At 50.3% G+C, this 12,471-nt stretch overlaps 3 protein-coding genes across 3 annotated transcripts; all 3 read left to right on the plus strand.

Annotated features, from left to right (window-relative positions):
- Positions 1-460: 460 nt before the first annotated feature.
- On the plus strand, positions 461-1,739 carry BO97DRAFT_276967 (putative RAS small monomeric GTPase). The gene is made up of 4 exons (XM_025691029.1): positions 461-764; positions 919-967; positions 1,042-1,058; positions 1,145-1,739. Exons 1-4 carry the CDS (start codon positions 710-712, stop codon positions 1,603-1,605), a joined length of 582 nt encoding a protein of 193 aa, XP_025546043.1. The 5' UTR covers positions 461-709; the 3' UTR covers positions 1,606-1,739.
- A 3,640-nt stretch (positions 1,740-5,379) lies between these two features.
- On the plus strand, positions 5,380-7,041 carry BO97DRAFT_277251 (Zn(II)2Cys6 transcription factor domain-containing protein). Its single transcript, XM_025691031.1, has 4 exons — positions 5,380-5,641; positions 5,697-5,959; positions 6,018-6,115; positions 6,195-7,041. The coding sequence occupies exons 2-4, from the start codon at positions 5,852-5,854 to the stop codon at positions 6,892-6,894; spliced, it is 906 nt and encodes a 301-aa protein (XP_025546044.1). The 5' UTR covers positions 5,380-5,641; positions 5,697-5,851; the 3' UTR covers positions 6,895-7,041.
- Positions 7,042-10,440: 3,399 nt separating this feature from the next.
- On the plus strand, positions 10,441-11,530 carry BO97DRAFT_357757 (aldose 1-epimerase; the record flags this gene model as incomplete). Its single annotated transcript, XM_025692218.1, has 2 exons — positions 10,441-10,940; positions 11,032-11,530. The coding sequence occupies 2 exons, from the start codon at positions 10,441-10,443 to the stop codon at positions 11,528-11,530; spliced, it is 999 nt and encodes a 332-aa protein (XP_025546045.1).
- Between the last annotated feature and the right edge of the window lie 941 nt (positions 11,531-12,471).

Consider the following 12,471-nt stretch of genomic DNA (forward strand, 5'->3'; position numbering starts at 1 on the left):
TTGTTTTCTTCCCCCAAGTCCCTTTCCATCACCCCCGATAAGGAGGCTTCTTCTTCTTCTTCTTCTTCTTCTTCTTTAAACTGGAATGATTCTATTGTTTGTTCCCCTCTCCCTCAACGGTCGCATTGTTCTTATCTACCAATCCTCTATCTATCAATCAACCCAACCTCAAACACCGGACACTTCCACCCGACCATAGTCAACTGCTAAGCTGATGATGGGACTTCAGTTTAAATATCCAGGGGTTCTAGACGTTGCTACCTCCCCGTCTGAGCTCCAACTGCCCTTATAGTAATCACTAACTATCCCCCCCTTTTTTGAAAGCTCTCCTCCATTCGCATACTTTATGCCATCATGAAGGAATCCAGGCGTCTTGACTTCTCCCCTCCCACGCCCTGCACAATCTGTCCGGTCCCCCCATGGATAATAGATTCGTGACTTCAAACTAGGAGTAAACTCACCGATCGCATCCCCCCTGCTAATATCATCCCCTCCCCACGTTGATCCCTCTCGTGCCTGGCTTCGCTTGTTCCTGTGCCTGATTTCCTGCTGAGCGTTTCACTCGGCCCACTGAGTCGGTCGATCACTTATTTTAAATCTCTCTTCCTTCCTTCCTCTTCCTTCCTCAGAGTTGGCAATCCTCATTCCAAATTCATTTCGCTCGCTTCATTGCCCACACACCCCGCTATTGCTTCCTTTGAGTGACGCCATGGTAGACTCTCCGGAGAAAATCTCCATCACTATCTGTGGAGATGGTGGATGCGGTACGTGCCATGGAAAAGGAGACCCCGGATAAGAACTCCAAGGCTTGATGATGGAATCAGCTGCCACGTTCCGCATGCGAACGGTGTCACGAAGAGCGCATCGCGATGGTTCTAGTTCTCGTTCGTGTTACTGATGGAACTGCTTACAATGCAGGCAAATCGTCTATCACCTTGCGACTGGTGCGCAGCCAGTGGATTCATGAGTAAGTGCCGGGGCGAAGGTTCGACTACTCCATGCTCAACATGAACTATGAACTAATCGGGTGCGCCGCGCTAGGTACGATCCTACAATCGGTAACCACCCCTCCACCAACCCCACCTCGCCATCCTTGAGATTGAAGGTAAGAAAGAAAATGTCTAATGCGCGGGAACCACTGCAGAAGATTCATACTCCGTCACGCGCGTGGTTGACGGGGTGCCGTACTTTCTGTCCATCACCGATACAGCCGGCCAGGAGGAATACCGCGGACTATGGACGGCTTCCAACCTGAAATCCGACGCTTTTCTGCTCGTCTACGATATCACCAACCAATCTAGTTTGCACGCCCTAGATTACTTTATGGACCTGATCGAGATCGAGACCGAACAGCGAGCCGAACAGAGTCACCGCCTGCGACAGGAACTGGGAGACAGCGCGGCAGGCTTGCAGGTGGGCATGTCGCCGCCCATCAAGATTGTAGCCGGTAACAAGTGTGACCTCAAGGAGAGTCGAGTGATCGGGGCACCTCAAGGCTTGGAGTATGCCCGCAAACATGGGTGCGGTTTTATGGAGACCAGTGCACGCGAGATGGTCAACATCGAGGAGACATTTGCTTGTAAGTTTCCATCCCGCCCAATCTAGCAGCTCAAGATCTAACTAACAATTGGTTAGTGTTGGTCCGCCGAGTGGTCGAAGCGCGTCGATCCTTCTATCAATCAACCGCTCTGGCCTCTGATCCGGTACATAGCAACGCCCTGGTTCCAGGATTGAACTCCACAGCTAGCACCATCGTCCATTCACCCTCCGTGGAACTGCCGTTGAAGCACGTAGCAGCACCTCGACAACGCGGCTTTGGTTGGCTTCGGGAAAGGAAACGAATTCGTCGGGGACAGGGCGCGAGCCATTACTATGGCAACTCCGACTCCCTGCCGTCGAGTCGAGAGAAGGAGCAAAAGCCGTCAGCAGCCAGGACGAGCTGGCGACGAATATGGTGTTTCTAGTCCAAGTTGGGCCAGCCTTCCTTGGTCTTCTGGCTTGGGCCTGTTTGCGGTCAATTGCGCGTATTATATTCATATACCCCCTGTTTCAAAATGTACATACCTACTACAATCGCTGTTGACTGAAAGTTTCTAGTCAATCTAGCCCTTCGAAGACCACCTTGCAATGGTTATTTCGGGGAGTTAAGGTTCCTCTTAGCGCATGATGAGACGAACAGCATGCGGCTCATCGAGTGAAGGAGCCGGAATGAGCGTAATGCACAGACGACGACCGTCCCTGCATGAGGTCATGGGGTGAGTCCAGATCGTGGTCCGAAGTCAAGCCGTGCCTTATCGTCGGCCTGGACTGCTAGGTCAGCCAGTGTCTGCCCATGTGCTTACGGCCGAAAATATCCTCCCGTGCGGATTGAAAGCCACCCGATGGGTGTGATACCTTACCTTGAGGTTCCTTCAGCCCAAAGTCCAACCCATGTGCCTCTCTCCCTTTCCCTGGAGTGGGGACCGCTCGGCAAAGGAACGCGGGATGACGCTATGGTCGTTAAGAACCCACGATCCGCGGGGCGGGTTCTAGACTCGCAGCATTTTCATTGAATCCGACCCTGATTGCCTGACTGAGGCTGGGGGAGAGACTAAGGCGCCGCCCACGATACTAATCGACAACTCCATTCATCCGTTCCCCGTCTGTCTGTCGATCCCCTCGTGGCCCGACGGAAGAGTGTCACCCAAGGTCGTCTTCTTAGGAAGATGATCAGATGGCAATCTCAATCAATAAATTGCGACTCGTATCAAACTTGCCCAAGTGAGAGGGCGGCACAGGGTGGAACTAAAGGATGGGATAACAGTATGCGGAAAGAAAAACGAGAAGACAGAAGAAGACAGAAAGGAAGGGAGAGCGAGAGAGAGGCAACGAGAAGTCCTTGGATCATTGATCGCAAGGCCGGGGAAAGTTAATCTGGTCTACTATCAATAGTGGCGCAACCATGAAGTCAATTCCAGCAGCTATCAGCACCGCTGTAGTGCTGCGAACAGCTTGATTGCAACCGAGAGGTTGGAAGCTGGAAGAGCCAATCGGAGGCGGAGCAGATGGATGGTGGGTGGTTCTGTACATCGGCGAGCGACAGGGGAAAGCGTCGGTGACATGATCCAGCTACCATGTTTTTCGGTTTTCTTTTTCCTCTTCCTTTTCTTTTTTCTTTTTTTTTTTTTCTTTTTCAAAGTCCGATGGTGCATGGGATGGAAGTATGTCAACGTCATTGACTGAACTATCGCATCTCGTGGTGGAAGCGGGGGAGAGGCCAAGCATTCTCTTCTCCCCTTCGGAGAAAGAAAGCGAAGCGATCGGACTGGAGTAAAGAACAATAACGTTGAACCCGAACTCATTACCGATCAGCAAACGACACTCTGAAATCATCCAAAGCTTATAGAGATGATTCCTTGTTCCTCGTCTCCCGGTAGTGGCAGTGGCAACGAAAGCGCATCAGTCTGCTAGTTTAAAGCTTCCCTGGAGGATAATCGGACACTCGGTGTTCGAAACGGCGTCTGTGATGACTGTACTAAGTCTGTCCGGTAGGTACAGTACCAGCTGGTCGATTCGAGACATGTATGTACATTTGACAACTACTACTGCATTCACACAATAGATTGGAGGGGTGGGGTGGGAGGGCACTTTTTCAGATCGCCGACTTGGCAAAGGAGACAAAACAACCGCCAACCCACGCGGTTAGTTCCCCGACAACTAAGTTCGTTCTACGAGTCTACTAAAGTAGGTAATTAGGAGTAGTTAGTCCTCTCTTCTAAGTTGAAAGCTCCCGGTTTCTGCTGCTCGGCATGACTTTGCCGAGAACTGCCCAGGTGGGAACTCTCCCAAGAACGGTTCTTGTGCCGTAATGCCGAGCTTATGCAAGGGTGAGATGTCATACCGATGCAGTCTTTGCGTATCAGTCATGGTTACCGTCTGGTAATAGAAACAACATCCCCCCTTCTACGATGTTTAAGCACTCTGGACGAGTGACGACCGCACAAGTACCGGAGATAATATGGTATTATGTGAGAGACCTTGTTTGTGCTCGAAGATTTCCTTGTTCTTTAAAGATAAGTCAAGCACCAGGCCACAACCTCCTAGACATCAAACGCCGAGGAATTGAAATTCCGGCAAGCACCACAATCGGATATACGGCTTCCGTGTAATGATTTCCCATCCGCTCCACTGGAAGTTGTGGTTATTTGAGTCTGTTGACTCATCTGGGAGAGACCCTCACGGGACGGAAGATAGAACCAGAAATAGCCATCATGTCAATCGGGGTTGAAGAGCAAATTTTGCTTCAACGGGGAAATTTCCCCCCCTCCCCTTAAGCCTAGTAGAGGGGGGGAAACCTCACAACCCCGGGGTCCGACCGTCCGAGCCTAGACCCGCGACTCCGATTCAGGCAATCACTGCAGGCGGCATCCTTGATGGATGATGACTGAAGGACTGAGCCTGGAGGTGCCCTGGGCAGTGGCTCCCCGTTCCGTTATCCGTGATGTGTATTCAGGTAACATTACCTACCTCCATGATGTATTTGTAGTATTCGTATCGGCAACTAGGTACGGTATGTAATCATGAATAGGTGTAGATGCAGGTGTGGTGTATGAATGTATGTATGTATGTATGTATGTATGTACTGTACAGTATTTATACATCTTTGCTAATTCAGTTCCAGTTACATCCACGGATACCCGGCCAGACAGCTTGTCGGCCGACACTTGTTCTGACTTGGAAGTAGATATGCAGTCAGACCAACTTCATGTTCTTTTGGTCCCTTTTGGAAAGAGTACTACTTTAGGTAGAGAAAGGAGATGATGTCAGTTTGACCAGCAAGCGCTTATTGAATACCAATAATAAAGGTTATACAGGAAGTAGCAGATAACCAGCAGCAACCAAATAGTTCAATGCGAACAGGTATTCTGTATTATTCAACCTGAATATTTACCGATGGGAATATTCCCCACCAGGAGGTGCTGAACCTCAGAAAGTCTCCATCACACAGGGCTCCAGGAGACTGTCAGACCAATGATCGACCCTACCAGGCCGGACCCGATCCAACAAGTAGGTCTGCGTCAATCCTTGGGCAGGTCTGGGTCAAGAGAACGTATGCATTACAGCCGCTGCCCGTAAACTACGGATGACCCGTGCTGGAAATCATCCTTCGGCTTGATTACTTGAGATGCAACTAGACCATTTCTAATCAATATAATAATAATCATAATTTCTTCCATATTTGCTCCCTCCTCCTCCTCCTCCTCCTCCTCCTCCTACTTTTACTTTTAAATCCCTAAAGGCCTCCAATCCGTTTCCTACTATACTTCCTTGAAGTTTGGTCTCGAGCTCATCATTCTCGCCCGCGGCTCTCTCCTCTTTGAACACAACTCTATACTATCCCAGCACTACTACCACTTCTATTATACTTGCTAACCCTATCTCGAATCAACCTGACTTCGCCCGAATTTGGATCATTGCAACCCTACCCAGTCTGTGGATCGATCCAACTTGTTCCTTCGGCGTTCCATTGACTCATGCGCCTCACATTGGCCCCGAAGCTTGAGATTGAAGTGATTACATCGGTTTTACCTTTTATTCCCCAAGATCGTTATATCATCGACCAACCTTAACCAACTCCCCGTCGAGACTCGGACCCTTACCACATCTGCTGCTTTAATTGACTACAAGATCCTACCACCGGTCCCTGGCGCCGCTATCATCATTTCTCTCTCTCTGGATACCCCTCTCTCTTCTCACTTTACCTTTCTCCCTCCTTCAGCTCTTCGCTCTCTTCGCTCCTGTCATTCGACGAGCACCCGAATAAAAGTATAATCACACAATATACATACACACACACATCTATATATACACAATGACAGCACGCCAATCGTCGCCGACTTCGGACCACTCGCACTCAGACGGCAATGTCCGCAAGAGAGTCTGTAAGGCATGCGATCGGTGTAGGTTGAAGAAATCTAAGGTAAGCTTAATCATGGCTCGACGCATCAGCTCTGGTCTGATGCACTGACCCGGCGCAGTGTGACGGAGCCAACCCATGTGGTCGGTGTAGGACGGATAATGCCATTTGTGTCTTCGGCGAGCGAAAGAAGGCCCACGATAAAGTGTACCCTAAGGGGTGAGCGCGTTCCTTGGCATTGAGCTTTTGTTACTAGTTTGGTTGTCTCAGAACCCCTGTCTGACTCCGTGACTTGCAGATATGTTGAGATGCTCGAACAACAACAGGCGTGGCTTGTCTACGGACTCCAGGAGCTGTACCGACGAGCGACAGACGGCGAAGGCTGGCCCGGGGAACCGTTGCAATGCGAGCCAAATGGTCATCCTCTGACGCACGACCTGCTGACCAGACTGGGAGCGCTGGACCAGACGAAAGGCGAGCGCTTCGAAGAGAATCCGGAGGTCATGCAGCAAGAGCTGTGGACACAGAATGGCAGACACATGCAACGCCAAGATTCATCTGATGGAAGCTCTGAAAGCGCCCAATCGCCCGTCGTTCCCGCTCGATTTTCGGATCCCTTTGGATTGCCACCCACGCCGACTACCTTCAGCGCACCTCCGCGCCCTCAGGGAGCCCCGATCAAGACTGAACCTCAGCTAGCCCCATCGAACCCGGCATTCACGACTCCCATGACCATGCAAGGTGTTGTCAACCCCTTGGCGCTTCAGACCCCGCAACAATGGCCCAGCAACAACTTCAGCTCTTTCGAGGATATCGACTTAATAGGCGCATCCGAATACACGAATCTATCGTTCGATGAGCAGGTCTCTTCGCCTATGTTCAACCGTCAGATCCCCATGAGCTGCATGTTGACCTCGTCATATATGGATACGAAGAACGATTATGAGGATATCAATCAATTTCTGAATGCGAATCCCCCCGAGATCGCATCCACTTAGCAAGCCTCGAAGAACCCGCGATATCACTAAGCTATGACTTGTTTTTTTCTTTTCCGAATTCGACCTTTGAGTTTCATACATGCATGTAATCGTATACATGCATGACCTGTCCCGTCCACCATCTCATCTGGTGCCGGTTTCTCTTCTCTTGATGACCAGTGCTCTTCCTTTCGCGGGCGGAAGGCATTCGGCAGACTGTACAGTGTCTTTTCCTTCTAAGTGGCTGGTCTCATACATCCCCCCTCTTGGGAAACGAAGGAGTGTACAGCTTTCCTTTTGGACTTTACTTTTATTTTAAATTTCAAGGGCAATCGTTCGTCTTGGTTTTCTCCGGAACGGCTTGGGTCGAGGGATTAGGTTTGTGATGACGCTGGTGTCTCGGTGCTTTCGGTGTTGGCGTTTTAAAACAGTTGGCTGGGCGTTTAAACTACCCGCGTGCATTTTCCGAGTCATTATTTTTCTCTTTTCTTCTCTGGTGTCTCGGCCCTGGGTATCGTGGGTATCGGATATATTGCAGTCCTTACTATTCATATCCTATACAGCGTCTGAATATATTATAATTCATGAAGTTTGTTAGGATGATTAGCCGAGAAGTGACCGAACTTCAGCCAGGCTGGGAGGGCGGGTGACGATGAGACTCCCGCCCCGGACACCGCCCTGACTAAAACCGGCGGTGGAGGACGTCATACTCCTGCGGTGGGCTTTGGTGTCAGCTTTTCTTATCTCCGTCTTGACTGTCCGATGGTGATCCGAAGCGCAGATCGTGACACCTCGACTCAACCTACTCCAATCATCTCTTTGGTCGGTCTCGGTTACTGCCTGGCTTATAGTCTACGCGATCCAAGGATATCTCGCGTATTGTTCTTCTTTCGTTTTCGTTTTCCCGTTTGGAAGCCATTATGTTGTTCTGATGGAAGGGGCTCGCAACGGCTGGTGCAAGTGTTGAATCATGATGAGAAAAGCAAGAAAAAGAGGGTCCAGTCTCCACTCATCGAATACCACGGAGCAACTAACGAAAAGCACAGTTTGGTTCTGTGATGGGGCCCAGCCTCAAGCGAACTCCTGCCGGGGCTCCTCTTTTTACCTTTGGTTTCTACTTGTCGCCTTGGCTTGACGGCTTTGTGCCTCTTCCAGTTCCAGTCTATGTTTCGTGTCCTCGATCCCGAAACGGTTATTGAACAAGGAAGAGCAAAGAGAGAATTGCTCAGCCCGTAATGCCGACCGCCCTATTGTGAACACTGGAGCTACTGTACCTTAAACCAACTCGGCGCCTTACGCTAAATCCCGGTGATTTGACAGGATCTCATCAAAGGGATGCACCTGCAAAAACCTTGTTTGCAAAATTTTTTTTCTTCCGGATTACGGAGGTTTCTAAATCCCACCAGCTCCATTCCGGAGTCCGTGATCCACGTGTTTTATGCACTTACGGCCCTGTGCCTTTGACATCCTCGTTTGCTAATTTGATTTTGTCCCTTTCCCCCTTCGGCCATTTTCTTGACCCCATTAGGTCTGCACCCCCTTTGGTGTCCCCCTTGATGGACGGAGAATTGATTGACTATGGACAGGCCAGCTAACTGCCAAGGTAGGAACGGCCATGGAAGCGGCACTGACAGCAGACGTCTACTTAGTTTCCATGCCTTATAAACGACTAGGAATCTGTTAAGAAGTCCCAGTCCGTGGTGAGTCGAGGAGTTCGAACTTCTCGGCCATCTGCCTTGGCCCTTATTCTGCCAGCAGGGTCTCCGCTTTCCTTACGGAATTTTGATTCTACTGCAAGCGCACGCATATCGCACAGGTGCGCAATCACTCACTATGAGAGTATGAGTAGTATAAGTATGTGGTAATGTGGAGGTCAATCTGGCTCCACATCGTCAGTTCACCTTAAGCCACTCAGGTACCGAGATTAGGGGCCCCTCTTGACTTAGCGTCTCAAAAAGTCAAGACTGCAAATGACTTCCTTGATGATTGATGGAGACGCTCGACAGGAGGAAGGCGAAAAAAAGGCCCGATCACATGCCCGACTCCGTCCCGATTTCTCCGAATGGGTTCGGAGTTTACCGCTTTGGGGATTGTTCGACGCTTACAGCCCTGACTAATCCAGTCCCCGAACCGCTGGAAGCTTCTGAATCATTAATCAGCCTCGCTGGGCAAGCAGAAGAATGAACTCGACTCGCATCTAGAACAAGGGAAACCCAAACTTTGGGGAGGGGGAGGAGAAGACTGGCTTTATAGGTGGATACGAGACACAAAAGAGGTTCCATGCCAGGAACTCGTATAGTACAAAGAACTGACTGTCAACTTTTCCCACTAACCATAATATTACCGAACGGTGTGCGCGATTAATATCTGTCACCGCAAGGACCAACTACATGTATACTAAGCAGGGTGCACGGTCGAGCCTGCAAATTTTGGATGCCTATGTATGCAACGTATGGCCGTGGTGGTGGAGTTGGGGGTAACAAAAGGAGAACGAGCAATGATTACTCATTCTGTGATGATAACAAACCAATTAGGGGCACCATTGAACCCTAGAAGGAATGAAATATGAGCCTCGCATAGCTTACCTACCCCAGAGGATGTTGCATCAATGTATGTATAAATATGTATGCATGCATATGCAGCTGCGGTGGAAAAGAATAGCTGACTCAGCTGATAGTCCTCGGCAACGGAAGCCCACGCACTCCGTCACCACCGACCCGAAGCCCGCAAGCCGGGGCTGGCGCTGTCCGCTGTCCGCTTTCCGAGCTTCATATGGAGATAGAGCTCCATGCTTCGTTCTTTGAGGTGGACAGTATGTATATACCTGTCTGATCTCGTACAGCATGTACCGCTGTGATTGGGTTGATCGAGACACCGACGCTTTTTGATTTTATGACACAATACGCATCTTCACGTCTAGAAGCAGCTGGTGAAACCATCACAATATCATGCCATCAGGTCCTCTCCATGCGGCCTAGACTCTATTATCTGGACCAACTGATTGTGGACCCGTTAAGCACTCACTCATGCTTGGCTTCGGTGAATGGATGAGCCATATCCCATACAGACTCATAGATGTCAATGATAGGGCCATTGCCCACCAGGAGAGAAGATCCAACCTCAACTATGTGCCTGAGGCATTTTCCCCGGAAGTTTACCCGATCAGGCCGAGCTGCCACATGGCTCTTCGTGGTTTAGCCTAATCTCCCCTCTGAAGAGCAGCTCTTCGCATGAGTTGTGTAGAGCTATTTAACCGATGTGACTGGGTTATAAGGTGGGGTTATCTTACTTTGGACTTTCAGACTGGCCAGTCTTCGCTCTACGCCAATCGATCAAGTTCGAAGCCACAGGGTTTCCCACTGTTTTTGAGCGCTGGGGGAAAACACGCAATTGCGGGGTAAACAGTGGGTGGATTTTCGAAGCCCCTCGAACGGATCTTGACCCCATTATATTCCCTTCTCTTCGACCGACTCTCCCTCTCTCTCTCTCTCTCTCTCTGTCTTCCTGATCTGCCACTTGAAGCTTCAGATTCATTCTGCGTTCCTACCAGGCTATCAATAAAACAACATGGGCGACAAAACCTCCGCCAAATTCACCACTCTGGGTGCCATCATCCAGGAATTTAACGTGGACGGCCAGAACATCGTCCAGGGCTTCGCTACGAAGAAACTGTACGAAAAACACAACAGCCCCTGGTTCGGTGCCAACATCGGCCGGGTGGCCAATCGGATCAAGGGCGGAATCATCCGCAATCTCAATGGCCGTGAATATCAGCTGGAGCAGAATGATCCTCCCAATGCCCTGCATGGCGGCAGTCAAGGCTGGGGCCGATGCGACTTCGAGGGTCCAACGGTCCTACAGCGAAACGGCAAGGAAACCCTACTTTATACCTATCGGAGTGTCCATAACGAAGCCGGGTACCCGGGCACCGTGGACTTGAAGGTCTTCTACACAGTCAGCGAGGAGGTGGACGGTGACATCACCCGATCGGTGCTGGATATTGAGTACGAGGCCGAATTGGTCGGCGATGAATGTGAGGAAACAGTCATCAATTTGACCAACCATAGGTATGTGGGGGACATTTGCTCGAGGGGAGCGGCATGGTGTGCGTTGGAATCAAGTCACTCAAAGCTGACCAAATTGGGTGGGAACACACAGCTATTTCAACCTGGGCAGTGGCGCAACCACTGAAGGCACTATCGCCAAGCTGTCTACACAAGATTACTTGCCCCTGGAGGGTGGGATTCCACGCGGCCCAATCGAACCGTATCCCAGCGAAGTGACGAAAGATTTCACCTTCGGCCCTGACAATCAGTTCGACGATATTTTCGTCGTGGAGCGCGAGATCGCCCGCGTGCCGCTCGATACGCGCGGACAGCCCCTCCAGCTGCAGGCCGAGTTCCGCCACCCGGCCTCGCATCTCAACTTGCAGGTGTACAGCACAGAGCCTGCATTCCAGTTCTACACGGGCCAAGGCATTGACGTGCCGGCCACGGAAGGGAACCCGAGCCGCGGGCCGTTTGCTGGCTTTTGCATCGAGCCCAGCCGCTTCGTCAACGCCATCAACGAACCGGCCTGGCGGCACACCGTGGTGCTGAAGAAGGGAGCTCAGTACGGCAGCAAGATCACCTATAAGGCTTGGAGAGACCCGAGGTAAACTGCCGCGGCAAAGGACTTTGGCCCGATGGGGCTGAGGAGGTGGGAGATGGTCATGCCATTGATCGGTTGAAATGATAATCAATATTAGCGTCTGAGTGATAGTCGATGTTAGCCTTGGATCTCGGCATCTACACTCCGATCAAGGCCTGTAGACTACACGTAGCTTGTCATCAAGAGTGGCACAGGTTCCGTTCTCGCTCTTTTCACACAATGGAAAAATTTTTTCTCGACGCTTACATCATGCGACATGCTTGAGTTCAGTGTGCCGATTTACCCTTATCACCGTGATATGTATCCGAAGCAGCGTGGGGCCAGGAGAACGGATCTTAACAGTGGGAACTCGACTCCACCAGACTTGAGAGATGAAAGGAAAGATCAGGCGAAAAGGCCTCACAACGATTCTCTCCCTCTATGGAAGATTCCTAGTTAGTGACACTAGATACTAGATAGTAGTACGAGTAGATAATAATACTCCCATATGATCTACAGTGAACCTTAGCCCACTCATCTTCTCCCTGAATGACACTCGATGCGGAAAGTAGTCCATATCGAAGGCAGTGCTTGATATTTCTGAAATTTTAGGTCTCTCTTCTTATTCCACTAGGGGTACCTGGTCAAAAGGACAAGGGAAAAAAAAATCGCTCATTCAAGACGCCAAGGGTTTCTGGAATCTCACTAGAAGCCACAGCGAAAGGTTGAGAGTTATTTCTGGGAAGATATCTTACTGTTTCTCTGGCATCTTGCATGCGCCATGGCGTCAGATCGAATATATTAAAGATTAATGCCTCAGGCGAATTGACGACCTTTACTATATTTATGCTCATGTGTTTTGATCCATGCAGCACCGTCTAGTTAACTAAACAATGATTGTAAGCCAGGCAATACCGGTCAGTATTCAGGACGGTATGCAAAAACCACCACGTAATACCGGAAATGCGG

The sequence above is a fragment of the Aspergillus homomorphus genome (assembly GCF_003184865.1).
Source record: "Aspergillus homomorphus CBS 101889 unplaced genomic scaffold BO97scaffold_82, whole genome shotgun sequence".
Taxonomy (NCBI): domain Eukaryota; kingdom Fungi; phylum Ascomycota; class Eurotiomycetes; order Eurotiales; family Aspergillaceae; genus Aspergillus; species Aspergillus homomorphus.

Bases quoted from the DNA above. Each gene is read 5' to 3' on its own strand.
- BO97DRAFT_276967 (XM_025691029.1), top strand. From the start codon at position 710: ATGGTAGACTCTCCGGAGAAAATCTCCATCACTATCTGTGGAGATGGT. The intron at 765-918 runs GTACGTGCCATG...CTTACAATGCAG, and splicing joins CTGTGGAGATGGTGGATGCG to GCAAATCGTCTATCACCTTG.
- BO97DRAFT_277251 (XM_025691031.1), top strand. From the start codon at position 5,852: ATGACAGCACGCCAATCGTCGCCGACTTCGGACCACTCGCACTCAGAC. The intron at 5,960-6,017 runs GTAAGCTTAATC...GACCCGGCGCAG, and splicing joins GTAGGTTGAAGAAATCTAAG to TGTGACGGAGCCAACCCATG. The intron at 6,116-6,194 runs GTGAGCGCGTTC...CGTGACTTGCAG, and splicing joins GATAAAGTGTACCCTAAGGG to ATATGTTGAGATGCTCGAAC.